Source organism: Trichosurus vulpecula, chromosome 7 (assembly GCF_011100635.1).
Source record: "Trichosurus vulpecula isolate mTriVul1 chromosome 7, mTriVul1.pri, whole genome shotgun sequence".
Lineage (NCBI taxonomy): Eukaryota > Metazoa > Chordata > Mammalia > Diprotodontia > Phalangeridae > Trichosurus > Trichosurus vulpecula.
This window is the reverse complement of record NC_050579.1, coordinates 157,418,739-157,440,591: the sequence shown is the minus strand read 5'-3', so window position 1 is coordinate 157,440,591 and position 21,853 is coordinate 157,418,739. Positions and strand designations below refer to the sequence as shown.

Genomic DNA, 21,853 nt, shown 5'->3' with positions numbered 1-21,853 from the left:
AAGAAGCCTTGGGCACAGTTGTTCCCTAGCAGGGTCTGCTGTCAGGGAGCTAATGAGTGAGTGAGCATCTCTTCACTGCTTCATGGAAGGTGGGCTTTAAGAAAACACCCACCTCCGGGGGATGACAGAACAAAGACTCCCAATTCCGAGTTTGAAGATGGAGTCCCGGCTTTGCCATGAGACCTTGGGCAAGTTAACAACCTGAGCTTGTCTCCTTGTTAGTAAAATTAGAACGCTACTGTGTGTGTACTATCATGAAAATCAAATAAGATAAGGAATGTGAAGTGCTTTGTAAACCTTAAAGCGATCTACCAGTGACACCTAGCTTTACAAGTAGGGTGGATGTCACAGAGAAAACAGCTTTGAATGTCAGGTGGAGTTTGGTTTTAGTCTTGGAATGTAACTGCTGAGAAAAAAAAATGGTCTAGTCCTTTCTCCTTATTTTATAGATGGGAAAACTGAGGCCCAGAAAGGTTCAATATATTGTTTAAAGTATAAGGCAGGGCTAGAACTGAAATTTAGGTTTCCTGACTACACAGTCCAATGCTCTTTCCATTGTGACAACAGGGACCATAAAATCTCTCACATCTTTATCTCAAAGTGTGGACACTGTCATATGATAAATATGAATATCACAAGGCCAGTGGGCCATGACTCACACTTTCAGAGCCAGGGCTTCGTGGGAGTTACTTGCTTTGTGGCTCACACAAAGCACACACTCTTTGCTCTGCCAAGTGAGGGCAGCTTTGCTTAATTTAGTCTTGAAGGGAAGGCAGCAGGGGATGGGGAGAAGGAGGGTGGGAGAGGAGGGAGTGGAAAAGCCCCATTACCAGTTTGGAGGGTGTTAAAGGAGGAGTTAAGCAGGGGCCCAAGTGGGGAACAACTAGACAGCTTTACTGGCTCCTCCATAAAGGCTAAGTTAGTCCTTCATAGCTTCATGACTTAGTTTTGAAATTAATTCCCAGAGCATCAGGCACACCCATATAAATGCAGTTTAAAAACAAAGTCCAAAGTCTCATCTTAATAATGGCTAATTAGCCATTTAGTCTTACCCATCTCATCTCCCTCTCAGAACTGATTATTCAGTGGTAGCAGGTAAGTAACACAAGAGTTTTGGGCTCATGACTCAGTTTGACCATGTGCAAGTTGTTTCCATGTTTGCTGCCCAGTGTGTCTTGTGGACCGGTGAAACAAAATTCAAACCAAACCAAACCAAACCAAATTGTCTTCTATTTGACATTTAAAACCTTTGAGGGTCTGACTCCAACCCATCTTTCTAGGTTGATTGCATGCTACTTCCCCTCACACCCTCAATGCTTCTCAAGCTAAACTGGCTCACTGGCTGTTTCCTGTCCATGACATCCCATCTCCCTGTTCCTACTTGGCTGCGTTTGCACAGGCCATCCCCTCAGGCCTGGAAGGCTCTCCCTCTTGCAGCCAGGGCCTTAAGCTCCCTTCGAGGTTCCACTCCAGAACTACTTCCCCACAGTGGTGAATGACTCCACAGATCACCTGATATTTATTTTTATATATACTACATTAATTTATGAACATGTTGGAAGCTTCCTAGGAGCTTCTGGAGGTCCAGGGGCTTGTCTCACTTTTGTCTTTCTCTCTCTAGTGCTTGGCACATAGTAGATGATTTAATAAATGCTTGTTGATTGAGTGATAGAGTAAATTGAGGCAGCCAGGTGTGAGGGAGGGGAGGGAATAAATATTTTTATAGCATCTACTACATGCTGGGCATTGTTGCTAAGTGCTTTGCAAATATTATCTCATCTGATCCTCACAGCAAGCTTGCAATGATAGGTGCTATTATTATCTCCATTTTACAGATGAAGAAGCATGCAGGCAGAGGTTGTGACTTGCCCAGGGTCACGCAGCTAGTGAATATATAAGGCCAAATTTGAACTCAGGTCCTCCTGACTCCAGGGCCAGTGCTCTACTCACTGTGCCACTTAGCTGCCCCTATTTGGGGTTTTCTTGGCAAAGATACTGGAGTGGTTTGCCTTTCCTTCTCCAGCTCATTTGACAGATGAGAAAACTGAGGCAAATGGGACTCATGGCAAAACCTACTGCCATATTCAGAAGCACGGACAAAAATATTGCCAAATTCATACTTTGACCAACCACTAGTACTTATTTTCAGACATGGCTGTGTTGTAATGCTTACATTCTAGGCAAATGATGCCTATAGAAAATGAAATTTCTTCTGTTATTAGCTATACCTTATAAAAAGGGAACGAACTTTTTACTTCACAGAAAAATGCAATGAAAGAAGATAAGCTATAAAACCAAAAACAGCATAAAGTTTTACATAACTTGGCTTGAGATACTTCTAATTTACTTTTGCAAAAGCAACGGATGGTGCTTAGTGGAGAGTAGAGACCTGGATTCCAGGTCCAGCTCTGCCATGAACTAGCTAAGTGACTTCAGGCAGGTCACTTGAACCCTTTGGGCTTCAGTTTCTACATCTGTCAAACAAAGGTGCTGGATTAGATTGGGGCTGGGGAAACTGTGGCCTCAGGGCCGCAATTAGCCCTCTAGGTCCTCAAATATGGCCCTTTGACTGAATCCAAACTTCACAGAACAAATCCTCTTAACAAAAGGATTCATTCTGTAAAACACTCAGTCAAAAGGCCACACCCAAGGACCTAGAAGGCCACATGTGGCCTTGAGGCTGCAGGTTCCCCACCCCTGGACTGGATGACCCCTAAGGTCCTCTTCCTAGCTTTGAAATTCTATTATTTTGTACTAGACTCATTTGGAAAAACAAAACTGTGGAAGCAGAAATGGAAGAACTTTTAGGCATTTTACAGGCAAAAACCTTTATAATATAATTAAGTCATCTTTAAAGAAGCTTGTCTTTCCAATGATTAGCCCTTTACTTCAAGATAATCTTTTAGTCTAATTTTATAAATGATAAAAACCAGCAGACTTCCTCTGAAAAGGTACCATCACAGTGACTCAACCATGAACCTTAAGTAAAAAATGAAGACCTTCTCCTGCCAAGAAGGCTCCTTTGTACCTCTTACATTCAAGAATATTTAAGAAAGTTGTTACCATATATTTCATCACAGATTCAAGACTTATTTCAAAATGAATTTTGGGCTGAAATTGTCTCTGTGAAACACTGTGCAATCTATACCATGAAGTATACAGTTCCCTCTAAAATTTCACCTAATTTTACCATGCCGATAATTGGAAATTTTGCATCAGTTATATTGTTATATCTTCCTTCTTCTGGATGCGTGATTTCACTTTTTTTTTGGGTGTGAGGTTTGCCTTCATTAAGGGTTTTCATTTAAAAGCAACAGAACATGTGTACTGGCAAAGGGAAAGCTAGAGTTAGAAAGAGCAGGTTCTTTCTTCCCCTTTAGTAACTGGTCTCATAATTACAAATGATCCTTAACCTCAGAAGGCATTTCGGATGAAAACATTCAGAAAGCTCAAACTGACAAAGAGTTACCGTATTTCCCCATGTATAAGATGCACCCTTTCCCAAAAAATTTGGGGTCTAAAAACTGGATGCGTCTTACACAGTGGTTGTAGATTTTTTTTAATGGCATTTCCCACTTTTTCACACTTGTTGTCATTGCGCTCATTGTTTCACATTTGTTACCGGTATATTAAGTTACATTTTGCCACCTTCCGCCCAGAAACGGCTCAGAAAAAGATTTTCATACAGCGCTGAATTCAAGTTAAAAGTGATCCAGTTTGCAAAAGTGAATAGAAATCGTGCTGCTGAACGTAAGTTTGGTCCTCCTCCAACTGAGAAAACAATCCGAGACTGGCTGTAGGAAGAAGAAACCGTACTGAAAACGCCATGGCAGAAGAAGGCCATGAGAGGCAAGTCAGCAAAATGGCCTGATTTAGAGAGGGAACTGAAGATATGGATTGAAGAGCAAAGGGCAATTGGAATTCCTGTGTCCACAAAGATGGTTCAGCATGAGGCAAGAATTGCTGATGAAAAAAAAGAAGCTACTGATTTCAAAGGAGGACATAATTGGTGCTTCAGGTTCATGAAACAGAATGGACTAAGCATTTGTACAGGGACCAGACTTGCCCAAAAGATACCTGAAAGCTATAAGCAGAAGGTCCTTGAATTTCAGTGTATTATTGTATGAATTTTATGATGAATAAAACTTGAGTACAATAACTTTATGTAATTCTTTTTTCCAAATTTTGGGCGCCAATACAGTATTTGGCCTCAAGTTAAAAGACTCTCCCAGGTGGGGAACTCACTACCTCAGTTCATTCCCCTTCCAGAGAATTTTTAACAGCTAGAATTGTTCTACTTGTTTCACTTCCACCCCTGGTCCTGGCTTTAAAGATGTGAAGACGGCTGGAATGTCTCCTGCTCTTTTCCAGGCCAAAAAATGAGAAGATACCTTTTGTACATATAGGACAAAGAAGGCTCTCAAACTGCTTACATTTTCATAAAGTTTGTGAAACTAGATTTATAAATTACCACCACTTTCTCATTTTCCCCCAAGAAGTAACTATGCTAGATGAAGTTATAAACAAAATTCGGATTTTACAACTTATAGAACTTCTGGAGAAATGAAGGCTTGAAAATGTTTATGAGTTAAGTAGTTCTCATTTATTTACAAGGTTAAGTTATACAGGGAAGAACACAAAATACTATTTTGTCAACAACTCTTTATAAAACTTTAGCTTCTACCTTTGGCCTAGTTAGAATTCACGTAACATTGCTCTTCTCATTATACATAAAATAGATTACTTTGGAAACTGAATTCCATATAATAAAAATACAGCACATCAAATATGTAAAAATGAGCTGTGATTCTTCAACAAACCTGAAGAACACCATTACTTCGACTTCCAAAACACATATTTGAAGGCTAGAAATCAGGGATACTTAAAAACTAGGAACTAATGCAAAAGCCACCTTGAATGAACTATGCCCAGTATTTGAGTGTCTGATTTTCCTATTCTGTCCCACAATTAAATTGTAAATAACCAAATTATATCCTTGGATTTTCTCAAGAACCCTTAATTAATCCAACAGAAAAGTATAACCAAAATATACAGCACTAAAGATTATACCCAACACAATTTAATATTTCTATGATGACTCAATTGGAAAATCATTAAAAGTACAAAGTGGTTACTAATTGTGTAAGGCTTAGCAGGGGTCCAAAGAAAGGAAAACTGCTCTTTGAATCATTAAAAGACATTTAAAAAAATTATGTCTAACTTTTGTGTGAATTTTCCTTTAGTCTAAATTGGATTTCAGACAATGAGAATGTGGTAACATACATTAGATTTCATATCACCTTTCTAATGATTTGGAAGACCCTTCAAGAATATCAAGTATCATTGTAGAGTAATGAAGATGAAAAACAGTAGGCTGAAATCTGTACTCATCCCACAGCATTCTCTGAATATTACTTTTAAGAAATACATCCATTTGTTCAGAATATGTTCCCTCTGAAAACTTACACATATGTTCTTTTAGTTTTCTGACTGTTTGGATGCTGAATGTAGTAGACTTACAGAATCATGAAATAATTCAAGTACAAGACTGTTACTAATTCTTTGGTGTCAGAGGGTCAAAGAATGTACTCCTTAACGTATTATGAAGGCTTGACATACATAGCACTTTTTAGCTTTTAGTGGCAATTCTGTATTCATCAGTAACAAGGAAGCAAAACCAACAAATATGTCCAATTTAAACTAACATGTGACTGACTTTTGCAGTTCATCAAAGACCCAAAATACATTTAGCAGAACCGTCATCCTGAAGATTGGAAATATAGCACAAGGGTGTGAATTTCAACTCCCACATACAAGTCACAATTGCCTTCATTATAATAGAGCACCTGAGTGAAAATCCAAGACCTAAGAGATGGAATAAAGGCGAAAGTTTTTCACCAATATCACCAAACAGGTCAGTTCAAGTCACATAATAAGTTCAAAGCAAGTAAGTTCAAGCCACTTTACAGCTCTGAATGTAAAGCATTATAAATATTACTTTACTAGTATCTGAAAGGATGAAAACAACTTTGCATATCAGAACCAACCAGTCAATATCAGAAAGCCTGACTTCAAATGTCATTATCACAGCATTGTCAGCTTATGGACAAACATCAGATTAACGTAACTCTCATAGAATTATACTTCTGTTGAACTGTTCATTAAGCTGTGAGGGCTGGGCCACACAGCATCTCCTGGCCTGTCAGCTTGATCCCTGGGTCTGCTGCATGTGCTGAGCTGAACATGAAGGGGCCACTTCTAAGTTCCTCAGCTGGTTCTCAGTGAGCATGAAGATGCTCCAGGGTTTCCTTGGACAGGGTGATTATATGCACCTGCTCAGTCGGTGAGGTTTCTATCTGGCTGTCCATCATATTGAGACTCTGGATGTGCTCCGTTTGGTCATGCTGAGCTGAAAGAATCAAACCCTGCAGGTGTTCTGGCTGCTGGGTAAGCACTGTAAGGTCAGCAGCTTGGTCAGCTGCCATGTTCTGGGTGCCTTCCGCTGTGACAATGCTGATTCCTTGACTGTGACTAGGCATGAAATTGATGTTATGGACTGAGTCTGTTACGAGGAGTTGAATTTCTTGCTCTCCAGAGGTGGAAAGTTGATACTGCTGGAGATGGAGAATATTCCTCACTTCCTCTGTGTTGCTGCTGCTGGGAGCATTAGGAGCTTCTGGAAAGGGTTTTTCTTTGCTATGGATTTTTAAGTGAGCCTTCAAGTTGTCTAAGCGTGCAAACTGCAAATTACACTCGGGGCAGGAAAAAGGCTTTTTGCCTGTGTGCAATATACAGTGTCTCCTCTTAGCACTGGAATCAGAGAAGGATTTCCCACATATGCCACAAGAATATGGCTTTTCTCCTCTGTCAAAAAAAAACCAAAACGCACACATATAAAAAATTTACATTTTAAAAAATGTTTCTCATAATTGAGTTTGAATTTTTAGGGTGGCAACACGCTGTAGCCCCAACAGTACTTGACTAAGAGGCAGGAGGCACAGGTTCTAATCTTGCCTCTGCCACTGTGTGACCTTGGACAACTCTCTTAACTTCTCTCAGGCTCCTCATTTCTAAAAAATAAGTATGTTGGATGAGATTATCTCCTTACTGTTAAAATGTCAAGGTTACAGGAAATGCAACATCATATCTTTAACTCATAGAGAAAATCCATGTGTTTATAGAGCTGCACGAATATGATTAATGTTACTATAATATAGCAATCCCCAAATGTGTATATTCAAAAAATGACAGTAATCCAGTTTAATTTGATTGAATAAAAATATTCTATGCACCCTTAAATTTTTTATTGCAGGTTTAAGTTTTGAACTAATTGGCAGTATTTCTGCAAACAAAATTTAGGATTTCATTGTTGAAAAGACAGAATATGATATTAAAATACTTGATGAAAAATCCTATTAGAGTAATATTTTCAGGAGAAGGCTTCTATATATGATAAATATCAGAAAAAATCATACCGATGTATTCTGATGTGTGTCTGAAGAGAACTTTTTGCTGTAAAAGATTTGCCACAGATTTCACAAGTAAATGGCTTTTCACCTTTAAGAAAAAAGAGAGAAATATTGTGAAATATATTTATAGCCCAAGCAACTCTATCACCAAGAATAAAAAGATTTTGCAAAAGGCAAACAAGCTTCAACAAGCATTCATTAAAATCATTCCTTAAGTGTTGTAGGTACTGTGGAGGATACAAGACAATTAGAACATAGAGATATGATTCCTGCCCATGAAACTATTAGTTGAAGAGACTAATAAAGAGACATGACAACTCATGACAATATACAGAGTGTCCCAAATCTTACTGTAGTTAATAGCTTAAAGCTGTATAGTATATCTGATTCCTCTATTTTCAGATCTCTCTCTTCACACTTAATTACAGGTAGGAAAAACACTTTTCCCCTCCTTGTCAGGGTGCTTTTGTTAATGGCCACAGCACTGAAGATTTGAAGGCAGTAAAAATCTAAGCAGGGATAATCTCAAATCCACAGTCTCATGTCTAACACTTGAACAAATTCTGGAAATATTTATTCACTTGTGTTATCAAAAGGGTCATTTGTCATTTCTTCTGTTTCGGAAGACAAAAACTTAATCTTATTTCATGTGGGCTTTGTTAATATTGGCAACGTTTTTTCCCCCATAATGTTTTATTTTTTAAATATACTTTCATTGATATGTTTTGTTTTTGTATCACCTGTATTTCCCAACGTATATCCTTCTCCTCCCCTCTCCCAGAGAGTCATCCCTTATAATAAAGAAAAAAGAAAAGAAAAAAAAGCAGCTCAGCAAAGCTATCAGGTTGAAAGAGTCTGACATTATATGTACCCTTTATTCAGTCCTCCACCCGCACAAAAAAAAAGGTAGGGAAAGAAAGTAACTTATTTCTCTTCTCTGGGATCAAACTTAGTCATTAAAGTTTCATCATGTTCAGTTTCAGTTGTTGCATTTTGTTACTGTCATCACTGTTCATAATGTTTTCCTGGTTCTGCTTACTTTTATTTTGCATCCATTCATATGTCTTCCCATGTTTCTCTATATTTTGACCATGTAGTAATATTCTACAACATTCACGTATCATAACTTGTTTAGCTATTGCCAAACTCATGTGCATCTACTCTGTTTTCAATTCTTTGCTATTACAAAAAGTGCTGCTGTAAATATTCTTTTGATGATGAACTCTTTCTTTGATTCACTGACCTCCTTTAGGCCAAAAAGTAGCTCTGAGTCACAGGGTATTGACATTTTAGTCACTCAATTTGCATAATTCCAAACTGCTTTCCAGAATGTCTGGAACAGTTTGCAGTTCTACCAACACTGAACTAGTGTTTTTGTCCTTCCATATCCCCTCCAATGTGGGCTATCACCATCTTTTGTCGTCTTTGATAATCTGGAACAGACTAGATAAGGGAGCATCAGAAATAATGGAACTCAGTAATCCAATGATCAATAAACCTGAAAACATAAACTACTTAGGGGAAAAAAAACCCTGATTATCAAAAAGAAAGGCTCCATATATAGACCAAAATTAGCATGTTTTGTGCTAGCAAGAACTGGAAACAAAGTAGATGCCCATCAACTGGGAAATGGCTAAACACATTTTGATAAAAGAATGTAATGGAATATTACCATGTAAAAAATTATGAATCTGATTACTACAAAGCAGCAAAGACTTATATTAATTGATACAAAGTGAAGTAAGCGGAACCAGGAAAGCAATATACATGATGACTACAGCAATGTAAATGAAAGAACCACTACCATAAAACAATAAAAATTAATGCTGCAGAATGTCAAAGAACAAGTCTGGCTTTGAAGAAGATCTATGATAAGATACTTCCCCTAACTCCTTTGAATAGTACAATGGGAGTGGGGGGCACAGAAGTGTGGAACACTGTAAGTAATATAATTTTTCAATGTATTGATCACTTTTGCAGAATATTCTTTTTCCTCTTTCTTTTAAAAAAGTTTTATGTTATAAGAGAAGACTGGGAGAAAGGGGGACAGAAACAGGAAAATTAGGGTGTATAAAACAAAATGTAGCAAGCAAATTAATTTTAAAAGAAAGAAAAATGGATCAGTTTCACCAAGCTATTTGAATAACACTGATTTTTTAAAAATTGAATTCCAAATTCTCTCCCTCCTTCCCCCCTCCCCAATCTATTTAAAAAACAAACAACTGACAGCAACAAAAATGGGGGAAAAAACAACTATCAGTGTCATTTAGAATATTACTTAATCTTGCTGGTGGCAAAAGAGATCAAGAGATCGTTGACTGTTATTATTGACCAAAACCCAAACCTAAATTTTTATAGACGAGAATGGCATCACCAGGGTGGGGAAAATCATTCAATTATCTATCAAGTGTCTACAGTGTACAGAACACTGCACCATGGGGAAAGGGGATAATAAATAGCACGTACCGTATACACTCTCACAGAGTTTATGCTCTAGCAGGCATTTTTAGTACCAGTTCATAAACTGCACTAAACAATGACTTTCTCTGCCCTTGAAGAATTTTGATCTTAAGGAAACAATTTTGATATTTCCTTAATTATCCATAGAATTACAAAACTTAAGTAGTTGTGAACAAAATATTTCAGATAAAATAGTTAACATTTAACACACATTAAACATAATTTCATTCAAGGTGAAGAGCAGGGACAGCTGGCTAATCTTTCTTTTCAATACAGTTCTGTGGTTTTGCATGGTTTCACATGTATAATTGATATCATATGGCTTGTCTTCTCAGTGGGTGGGGAAAAGAATTTGGAACTCAATTAAAAAAAAAACCAAAAAAGGCTAAAAATAAGTATTACATTAAAAAATACATTTCTGTGACAGTTCAGGCTAAACATTTTCCCATGTAGTCTGCGCAGAGGAAGCTCTTCCTAATTAAATCTGCATTATCCATTCATTACTCCCTTGATTCATCCTAGGGTCCTGCCCTTTTTGCTGTTTGGTTTTACAGGGCCAGAACTGAATGTCAGTTGGGGCTACTGATGATTTCTAGTCTCCTTCCCCCCTTAGGCCCTCATGCAGATCCTGAGATTGCTTTCTTTATTTAAGAAATTGAGAAGAAAGCAATCATCCCCTTCCCGTAGTCCATTCATATGGTTCACAGGTCATGGTTTTAAGTATTTACAAATTCTATTCAGTTTTTGAGATATAGTCTTCTTTCCTACGTGTGTTTTATCTAGTCAAGTCAATCTGGATGCAAATATGTGAGAAGAAAATCTTCTATTACACAATGGAACTAGAAGAGGAAAAATGTTCACAGTATAAGAAAACTAGCTGATTTCTTTTTTCTTCAGCAGCTGAGAGCTAACTGCACTCACTTCAGTCATGTAGTGAGGAATGTGGTTGGTGCTTTCTTATTAGGAAGAGGAGAGAGAAAAGCAAAATATGAAAACCAAATTCTTCTACTCTCATGTAAAATCATGAAGGATTTCCCTACACAATAACATACAGAATGCACTGAATAAGTTTGCTCTGGAGAACAGGGCTAAATACTGATATTGCCCTGAATTTATTGACATGTGAATTAACGTAACAAGCAATTTCTGGGCAGCTACTTCGTGCATGTGGACTGGGTGCTGAGGGATTGTGAAGGAACCCAGATTCTTGGTCTTCAGTTTACATTTCTGCTGGAGAGAAGACACACACATGAAACAGCTAGGTAATAACACAAGAGAGTGTATGACAAAATGAAAATGTGTGGTGCAGACAACAGGTACTACAGGAATTTAGGGAAGAAAGATCAAAGTGAGCTGAAAATATGATTTGAATAAGAAGAAAAACTTGACATTGAGAATAAGCATGAGGTCTGGAGGATAGTGAAAGAGAACAGGAGGAATCATGGGGAGTGTATGTGACACAACCAATCAACATGTGTTTAAGAGCCTATTATGGGGGCAGCTAGGTGGTGCAGTGAATAGAGCACCAGCCCTGGAGTCAGGAGGACCTGAATTCAAATCTGGCCTCAGACTCTTGATACCCTTACTGGCTGTGTGACCTTGGACAAGTCATTTAACCCCAACTGCCCTGCCTCCCCTGCTCAAAAAAAAAAAGAGCCTATTATGTACCAGTCACTGGGGATACTAGTACCAAGCATGAAACACAATCGTTACTCAAAATAAGCATATATTTCAATGGAAGAGATAAGTAAATGTAAAAAATATGTATAGCATAAAGTTACTAAATAAGAATATAAATTAAATAATTAAATAAAAGGCAGCTCGGGAGGGAGGGTGGTAGTTGGGGGTAGGAGGTAGAAATCAGGAAAGGTTTCATGCAGATGATGCTGCCTGAGCTCTGTCTTAAAGGAAGAAAAAGACTCTATGAGGTGGAGGTAAGGAGAGAGTGCATTTTAAACATGGAGGGCAGCCAGCACAAACGCATGGAGATGGGAGATGAGTGTTATGAGGAGAGAGAAAGTCAGTTGGGCTGGATTGCAGTGTGGGAGGATGGTGAATGTGTAATAAGGCTGGAAAGATAGATTAGGGCCAGGTTGTGTCAGGCTTTAAAAGCTAAACAGGAATTTATATTTTATCTGAGTTAAAAGGAAGTCACTGGAACTTGGTGAATAGGGGACATCACATGAACAGATCTATTCTTAAGAAAAATTATTTTGGTAGATGTATATAGAACAAACCAGAGTAGGGAGGGGCTTGATGTGGGAGGATCAATTAGGAGACAGCTGCAATGATTGAGGTGAGAACAGATGAGGGCTTGAAGTAAGGTAGTAGATGCAGGAGGAGACAGAAAGAGTTGTATTTGAGAGATGTTGTGAAGGTAGAAATGGCAACATTTAGCAACTGAATGGATATGTGGGGGGAAGGAGAGTGAGGTGTCCAAGACAATGCCAAGATTATGAACCTGAGATACAGGAGTGAGAGTGGTGCCTGTGACAGAAATAACGAAGTTTGGGAGACAGGAGAATTTAGGTAGAAAGATGAGTTAATTTTCAGATAATAAATATAGTGAAATAAAGGTAGATGGAGAGGCTTAAGTCTGATTATAAAGATGCAAACAGTATATAAGCATGAACTTCTTTGGGCCAGTTTTCTCAGATCTGTGATCCTATGGTCTATCATCCCATATAATATATGAAGGTCTGTCACATGGAAAAAGGATATACTTATTCTTCGTGGCCTTAGAAGGGAGAACTAGGAGCCATGGGTCAAAGCTGCAGAGACAGGTTTAGGTTTTATATAAACAGTCACTCACTAAGTAGGTTGTATAGGGAAGTCCTGTTCAGGTCTTAGTTATAGTAGACACCTCTCAAGGTCACTTCCAACTCAGATTCTGAGAATTCTATGCTAAATCTGGACTTTATCCTGTAAGGAATGGGGAGCCAATGGCAGTTTATTTTATTTTTTAAGGAAAGGAGTGACATAACAAATGACATTTATATATCACTAAATGTTCACTTAATTCACAACTTGGGGATTATCTCTCCCTCCCTATTTTATAGATTAATAAAAGCAGGCTCAGGGAGGATAGATTGGTTGTGCCTAGGCTGGCAGTTTATAAAACGTTAGAAGGGAGCTTTGAGATCATGTGGTCCAAACTTATCATTTTAAAGATAATGAAGCTAAAGGGGATCCAGAGAGCTGACTTGTGCAAAGTCACACAAGTGCTTGGGCTAGGATTAAGACCTAGGAAAGACCAGTGCTCCCTCCACCCCTTATATACTATACTATACCATACCATACCCTGCCCCCCACAAGCCCCCCTCACCCCCCAAATCAAACCAAAAACCCAGTGTCTTAGGAAGATAAATATGATGTCAGTATGTGGTATGGACCAGAGAGTAAAAGGCTGTAAGCAGACTTCAAGTTAGGGGGCTACTGTGGTAGTACAAGTTTGAGATGAGGTAGGTTTGTACTAGAGTTGCAGCAGCAGGAGTAGAGAAAGGATGGAGATATGAGGCATTTTCAAAGGTTCAACAGGACTTGGGATCAAATTAGTATCCAAAATCTGTTGGTTGGTTTTTTTAAAGGTCAGTGTCAATAATAAAAACATATCAGATTTAAATTGACTACAAAAATTCACTATGAGCTCAACTACTGAGTAACAAGAAGTGTTGTTTCTAGGGGGAAAAATTATTTGAGCGATTCTTACTGCCTAAACTAACTTTGATAGTCAGCTGTTTTTTCCCTCTTCTTTCCCAAACATCTTGGTAACCATGTCAAATGTGGAAAGTGCTCTAGGCGGGACAATGACTTGGCTATCATTTGTATTATCTTGTGGCTTTCAGGCCTCCATGAAAGTCCTATTTTTAACACCTCATCCAGGTGTTGAGGTGATCTGACGATGGGCCTCTGAAGGGCTATAGAGCAGAGAACAAGTTCCGGCAGGTCTTATGGGGCTGAAAAGACGCTGAACATGAGCCTTTGAACTAGAACTTTGAACATGCCTACATGCTGCCTAAGAACCAGCTTAACTAGATTTAAAGATGCTCATCTACCAGAAGGCTGGCCATGAGGTGATGAATTTCTTTGACTATAGGAAATAACAAAGATCATCTACTAAGAGTCACATTTCTGGATGAAGGTAGTTACAATCTGTCAGAAGTAGAGTACCCAAACAGATGAAATCACAAATCCATAAAGGAAGTAGACTAAACTCAATATGTACTTTAAAACAAACTATTCAATAAAATGATGATTAAAGTAAATATATTCTTAGAGGACTACTGAGTTTACAGAAAGACTTACATTAAAACACACAAACAAAAATCCCACCCTTTTCTATAGACAGAGGTGACCAGAATTTTGGCAGTTTGTCAAGGTTGGATGTTTGAAACCTGAAAGTTAGGTAGTACAGGTATTATGCCTATTTTAGGGATGGGGAAACTAGGGATTAACAAGATTAAGTGGTTTGCCCCTGATCAGACTACATCAGAGGAAAGATTTGAACCTAAGTCTTCTTAACTCCAAGTCCAGCACCCTACCCACTAAATAAGGCTGATTATCTATTCCAACAAAACATGTCATGTATTCACATTACCTGTGTGTGTTCTTAGATGTTTCTTTAACTGAGATACATCCATGAATTTGCGATGACAGTGGTTACATTCCGGTAATGAATGGCCTTGTCGCAATAATAAAAAAAGTGTCAGTGCATGTATGTTTCCCCTGTATTTCTTCAGTGATCTGTGTTAAAGCACTTTCCTGCAAAATAACCACTTTAATATAATACTTTAACAAACAATGGTTTTCATTGATTATTTCTGCAATAATTCTATTTATTCTTCTTCACGCTTTATTTCAGTTAAATAGCATGCTGAGTCCACTAATGTTCCAAGCTGAGCTGCCCTTTACTCTGCCTAACTTCTTCCACCTTTCCTCTCTGAAACCTGGGAGGGGCCAAGGCCAATGGCCTCACCATTCTCAAACAAATAAATCAAGGACAGAAACAACAGGGGCTAAGAGCTACAGGGGACTCTTTGGGAAGTTACTATTTGTCTGCCCCTGCCCTATGATCTAGATAATATGTTTTGGTGAACTAATAAAAGAGATAAGCCATACGAAGTCAACTAAGGCCTAAGAAGTGAACAAATTTACGGTACCCTTTAAAGCTGGAAGGGGCTAAAAACACAGAAGAGGAACAGTAGAGCATACTACAGTACAGAATCCTAATATTGCGGGAGCTAACTCAGATTTCTTTGGACACAAATACAAATTCTACTTTATTATTTACTTAATTCTGTTTTAGTTACTAGAGCTGTGTTATTTTTCCCTCACTTCACCAATCCAGACTTCCCCCCAAACCCTTGTACCTGTATGGACTCGGTAATGACTCTTCAGCTGTCTTTTCTGGCTGAAATACTTTCCACACTGATCACAGGTAAAAGACTTCTGTCCTGGGTGGGGGTATGAGGGGAAAAGTGGGGGAAGAGGGAAGGAGGTAGAAAAAAGAAAATTAACTTTGTGTAAGCAATAAAATTCAGGAAGGAAAAGGAAAACATACACTCACTACTGGGGAAAGCCCATTTCATCTAACAGGGAAAGTGATTCTCAATTACACCATCATGCTCAATAATGTCAGGCAGAATTTATGGAGGCTTAAAACAGAAATTTTTTGGGGGGCTTGGGGACAATATGAAAGACATTATTACATTTTCAGAAGACAGAAAGACATTATGGTAAAGCTTGGGGTCAGAGAATCCAGGTAGTTTTAATCCTAACTAAAGAAATAGATGGCTTTTTGGTATCAATCTGATTTACCCCGAGTATGGTTAGTTACCTGTGTGTAGGCTCATGTGCTCCAGTAGAGAATGCTTTGTAGTTAAAGCCTTACTGCAAACAGTACAGGTATATGGCCGTTCCCCTGTGTGCATCCTTGTGTGAACTTGCAATGAGTGCTTCTGGGCAAAACCTTTTCCACACTCATTACATTTGAAAGGTCGTTCTCCTAGAGCAAGTCCAAAAATAAGAGAACATAAAACATTAAATCCAAACATGTATTTAAGTATCCACCAGGCACAAGATACTCTGTTAAGCACTGGGAATACAAAAATGGGGAAAAAGTAAAGCAAAACAAAAGGAAAAAAAAACCCAGACCAAGCTTCAAGGAGGTTGGTCTAGTAGGCTGATAAAACAGAGTTGTGAGAAACAGAAGGAAGGAGAGACCACTTGTAGCTGAGGGCTCTAGCACCTAAGAGGGGCCTTGAAGGACAAGAAAAGCAATTGTCAAAGGAGGGGTGGGGGCCATTTGGTTTCAGGCAATGGGGATGGGGGAAGTAGCATTGTAGTGGAAAGATTGCTCAATTCGGAGCTGTTACGTTATGAAATGAAGAACAGTGAGAGGGAAAAAGTAAGATGAATAAACAGCTAGTAATACAGTAGGCTTCCACATATGAATGTGCAAGAACAAATGCAGAGTGGAGTAGAAACAGAAACCACTTTTCCTAATGATGGCAATAATGGAAAAGAAAAAAATTTTGAAAGACTTCAAAACTCTGATCAACGCAGGGACCAATTATACTGTCAAAAGAGAAGATGGTTCATTAAGAGATGCAGTTCTAAGTCCCTGGATCTCAAAGGTCCTATTCTACTTTGATCCTAAGTGATAATTGAAGCTATGGAAATTGATGAAATGGTCGAAGGAGAGAACACATGGACATGAGGACTTAGTACACAGCCTTGAGAGAAGCCCACACTTGGAAGCAGAAAGAAGCCAAGGGATCAGTAATAGGGACCAAGAAGGAACTACCCCCATGATAAAATAAGTGAAAAAACCATCAGAGGTAGGGTGATCAATAGGATTCAAATTGTGTAGAAAGGTTGAGGAGGACGGGGACTAAGAAGTGTTTGCTGGGGCTCACTGGCTATCCTTGTCAGAACACTTTACACAGAATAAGAGGGACTGAGGAATGGGTGGGCGGTGATGCGGTAGAAACAGTCAACGAAAACTTTTCTAGAGCTTAGCAGTGAAGGGGAAGAGGTAAATGGTTGTCAGGGTCAAACAATAAAATTCAACCAACAATGTATTAAGTGCCTAGCACACGTAAGTTATTATTCCCTCAAGAAGCTTCTATCCTACTGAAGATCAAAGGATGAATCTTTTAGGATACAGAGACACATGCCTATGCGAGGGAAGGTATCAGAGATACTAAAGCTGTCAGACAGGATGACTGATACAGTAGGGCCCCAGAAGTAGCCTTTGACACAAAGGGGTTAGCTTTGGCAAAAACAAAGTTTCTAACATTCTCAACTAATCAGTCAAATGCAGGGTATAAGGAATTAAACAAACACAAAATTTCAACACACCAAAAAAGCATTATACCTGTATGACTTCTCTGATGGATTGCTAAAAAGTGATTGTACTTAAACACCTTGCCACACTCTTTACAGCGAGCCTCAGAACCAGTGTGTTTTCTTCTTCCAGATACTCTCTTTGCTGAATATTGATCATCTTCATCCCCAACAAGTTTATAATCTTTAAGTTTAACAGACCTCTGAATTCTACGCTTGCTGTAGCGACTCTGACTGCCTTGAACATCCTGGGACTTAGGATCACAGTTCTCATCTTCTTCTGTTGGCATTTCCACAGCGCCAGACCCACAGGCACGCTCAGATTCTTCCACTTCTCTTACTGGGATCTGTTCATCTATTATACTATTGCTTCCTTCTACTGTTTTTGCCATAGAGTTTTGTTTATTTTGAACAGAATTATTCTCTCTAAGCTGGATGTCTTCAAGGGAAGCCATTTCTGGTTTTACTGCTTGCAAATTTTTTACTTTTCTTGGTCTTCCTCGTTTTCGCTTGGGAGGATCATCATTTTTCTTATTAGAAATAACAACTACTGGAGCTCCACCAGTAGCCAAAGAGGTTGGATTTGCTGAGCTATGATTGCTTTGATAGTCAGTGTAAGCATTTACTAAGTCATATACTTTTAAAAACTGAGCAGTAGCCAATATTTGTTCTGTGCTTTTTTCACTGGCATGAAGATAACCTGTATAGATAAATTCCAGCAGTATACCAAATGTGTCTGCTAACATACCTTCCAGCATATATATTGACTGGCCTATCTCCCCTTCTTCTGCAAACATCATTGAGAAATACTCACTACTGGCAGCAAGTAAAGCTTTGTGGGCCCGGAAATGTACGTTTTCCACTATTAGAGTGATATCACAGAGAAAGCCTCTTTTCCTTTGTTCCTCAAAATTAGCCAAAATGGTACCACTGTGAGCCTCTGAATGGACAATGAGCTTCTCAGAAGACACTGGAGTTTCTTCTGCCATTTTTGTTTCAAGCCAAAAGGGTCTAAACCTATGCAAGGAAAAAAAGATGCTTTAAAAATAAAACGCAGGCTTTGGTAAATTTACCAGAAGGCAAAAATGAAATGGTCACATTTTCTCTATACAACAGCAGGAAGCAAAACTATGTAAATTTGTGAGTTTGTCATCCTGATTCCAAGGGTGAAAATTTCCTCCTATAATGCATATTACAACAGGGCTTATCCAGACTTTAGTCCTGGGGCCCTCTCAATAATCTCTCTGGCTCAGTTGGCCCCAATCTGCTGTTTCTTTTGGAAACCTCAGAATATAGCTTAATGTAAGTCTTTACTGATGCAGGTAAAAGGGACTCCTGTTCCTGTACAACAGTTCAGTTCAACAAAGCAAAATGAAAACAGGACAGACTATTTAACCCCACAGAAAGAATGCAAAAATTCAAAGGTGCTCATGAATAACCAATACAATTTTTTCTCAAACAAACTTTGACATTCTGGTGACAGACATCAAGTCTCCAGCCTTATATTACTACCCTAACGATTTGGATTCCTGTAAAAGGGAAATGAACTTGATGTTTCTAAAGAGGCTAAATGTCATAGTGAATTATACCACAGTAGGTAAATCCTAGGAAATTGCCTGAGGCACACAGAAGTGATTAACTCTGGGTTATACACGTAGTAAAAGTTAGAAGTGGTATCTGATCCCAGGTGATCCTGGCTCTAAATTCAATACTTTTTAAACTCACGAGAGGTAGTTTATAGCAGAGTGAATGGAAAACTGGATTTGAACTCAGAAGACTAGAATTAAAATGTTTTTGCAGATTCTTATCTAGCAACACAGTTATTGACAAACCACAACCTCTTAATCTAAGTTTCTTCCTGTGTAAAATGGGGTAACATCTAAATTACCTACCTCATAGGGTCGTTGTGAAGAAAGTGCTTTGCAAACTAAACATTTTATGCAAGACCAAACATTTTAAAAAGCATTAACATTTCATTTTAAAATGTCTATTTGTAAAAGAACACCGAAAGTCAGAGTGTAGTGTTCCATTCTAGTCCTGGCTCTGCCATTAACTTAGCTGGGTGACTTTGGGTAAATCATTATTTTAATCCTTGTACTTCAGTTTCCTTAGTAAAATCACAGGGGTGAATAAGATGCCTCCAAGATCTCTTCTAGTTCCATCAATCATTGTAATAAGGGTTATATAACTCTGGTTTTTCAGTTCTCTGTTATAAGCATGACAATCATGCAGTTTGTAAGATAACAGTCTGGTAGGGCATGGATAAGGAGCTCAAAAGGTACACAATTTCACTTTAGAAACAAATGCGTATTAAAAAAACACTGGATTTTTGGTTTGACTTGACCTATGATCTCATCAACACAGGGACCTCTTGAAAGGGCATTCCCTCTGCATCTTGAGTTGCCTGGAGCATTAAGCAATTTGCAAAAGGTTAACAAGCCTTCAGAGGCAGAATTGGAATTCAGGTCTCTCTTTTTACACAGCTAAATTGTGGAGTATAATGTAATATAAAGAGTCGGAGATGACCCTAAAGAACATCTAGTCCAAGGGTTCTTTTTTGGTATCATGGACTCCTTTGGCGATCTGGTATGCCATAGGATTCCCTTCTTAAAATGTTACCTCGATATCTCAGAATATTTCTTAAATGCGTAAAATAAAACACACCGGATTACAAAGAAAGCCAATGAGAGAGGAATACAGTTATTAATTCTGTTTTAAAGTTCAGGGACCTCAGGCTGGAAAGCAGCACAACTCCATAATTTCACAGTTGAAAATGACAAGGTGGTTAGTACACCAGAAAGAGCCTGGCCCGGTAGTCAGAGGTCTTGGGTTCGAATGCTACTTTAGTGCCTGCGTGATCTCGCTTAGTCTCTCTCGGCCTCAGATTACCTTCCTTAGTAAAACGAGACGGCCCTATGTCCCTTGTAGCTCCGGCTTTATGACCCCAGGCCGTATCTGAGTACCTGCTGGTCGTGCCTCGTACTTTATAGAAATAAGTAATGATTCCCATCAATTACGAGACTCAGAAAAATGGCGGGGGGGGGGAGCAGGCTGACGTCACCCGCGCTGGGCCCCGCTCACTGACAGCTTCCGAACCCCAGGTGCAGGTGTCGGTCGCCAGGAGGCGCGGCAGGGACCCAGGGGCCCGGAGGGGACGGAGGAGACGGAGGCGGAGGCGGCCGGGGTGAGCAGGTTACCTTGGCTGGGGCAGCGGGGCTGCCGCGGATCACCCGGACGAGGCCAGAGGCCGGGGTGGGGGCCGTTGCCTTCCCGAGAATGAGGGGAAGGCTAGTTCAGCCGGGGCCCGCCCCTCCCCGCAGCGGGGACGCCGGCAAAAGGGCAGCCAGGGCAGACCCCGACCCCGGGGCACCCCGAGTCTCACTCCTCACACCTCCACAGCAGCCACCCGCTCAGCCGGCCGGAGAACCAGCGTCCCGGCTTCACAACCCCGGAAGTAGCGGCGCGCCCCCTCCCTCGAGCGTGCGTGCGTGCGTCATGACGTCTCCGGCGCGAGCACGTGCCGCCCCCGAAAAAGGCCCGAGTCTCTCGGGCCTGGCTCCAGCTCGGAGAGGGGTGGGGCCGGCGTCGGGAGCGCGCTCTGGGCTTCCAGGGCGCATGTGCGCAGGGCGCATGGGCGCAGAGCCCAGCGAACGTCTGTCGGGCATGTTTGCAAAGTTTACAGAAGCTTCGGACAGGGAGCTAATTGAATGTCTTGTGGTCACAGTGGAGTGATCATCATAGACTTGGGGATAGGGTGGGACTAGACCTGTGATTTCATTACTATAAGATACTTCCAGGTGACCAAACTCCCTCTACCCATGCAGACAGGTGGACATCTCTGTTACAGTCCTAAGCATGGAGAGTTTAGGCCAAGGTCGCCCAGACTGGAGTTAAACACACGTAAGACTAACACACAGTCAATTTAATTTCAGTTTAATTCAGCATACATGTATTAAGCGCCTACTATGTGCCAGGCTAAGTGGCTGGCAGGCAAGCCAGGTTAGCTGAATCAGCAAGTTACCCTGAAGGATGGACAGGGGTGGGCTGCGTGCCTCCGGCCCCTAGTCAAACTGTAATGCAGGGAAAATTAGGAACCCCTGAGAAATCCCTACCTACTGATAAGCACCCGCAGAAAGAATGGACTCCGATATCTTTGGCATTTAGCAAACCCCCTGGGACTCCATGACTCCACCAAGGAATGTCAGTAGATAGGACCATCCCACTCAAGGATAACCTGACCGACCCTTTCTAGCAGATATCCCTGGGGCTCCGTGACTCCACCAAGGAATGTAAATGAGATTATCCCACTAGTGCAATAACCTGACTGAATCTTTTGATCAGCCAGGACCTTTGTTCCTGTTCCCCTGCCCTGTACCCCCACATATCCTATATAAGCCCCCAACACGTGGCCATTGATTTGTGGTGCAGTACCCCAATGGCTGCCGGCTAATAAATTCTCCACTTAAAACTGATACTCTGTGGTGTGTCTCGCTGGCTTCTGGTACAACAAAACCACTTTGACCTTGTCTCCCCTTAGACCCTGATGGACTCTGTACCCAGGACTCTGTACACCAAAG

The 21,853-nt window shown here is 40.1% G+C and overlaps 1 protein-coding gene across 1 annotated transcript; it reads right to left on the bottom strand.

The window, feature by feature from the left end:
• Positions 1 to 4,582: 4,582 nt before the first annotated feature.
• ZBTB24 (zinc finger and BTB domain containing 24) lies at positions 4,583 to 20,750 on the bottom strand. Its single transcript, XM_036769185.1, has 7 exons — positions 20,474 to 20,750; positions 17,308 to 18,293; positions 15,766 to 15,933; positions 15,299 to 15,382; positions 14,527 to 14,610; positions 7,476 to 7,557; positions 4,583 to 6,864 (listed from the first exon to the last, which is right to left on the bottom strand). Exons 2-7 carry the CDS (start codon positions 18,263 to 18,265, stop codon positions 6,279 to 6,281), a joined length of 1,962 nt encoding a protein of 653 aa, XP_036625080.1. The 5' UTR covers positions 18,266 to 18,293; positions 20,474 to 20,750; the 3' UTR covers positions 4,583 to 6,278.
• Between the last annotated feature and the right edge of the window lie 1,103 nt (positions 20,751 to 21,853).

What these genes read in the sequence shown, in the direction of transcription:
- ZBTB24 (XM_036769185.1), bottom strand. Translation starts at nt 18,265, where the DNA reads ATGGCAGAAGAAACTCCAGTGTCTTCTGAGAAGCTCATTGTCCATTCA. An exon ending in TCATTACCGAGTCCATACAG is followed by an intron (nt 14,611 to 15,298) that starts GTACAAGGGTTT and finishes TATTGCGACAAG; the next exon opens with GCCATTCATTACCGGAATGT. An exon ending in ACACACATCAGAATACATCG is followed by an intron (nt 6,865 to 7,475) that starts GTATGATTTTTT and finishes TTTTTTTGACAG; the next exon opens with AGGAGAAAAGCCATATTCTT.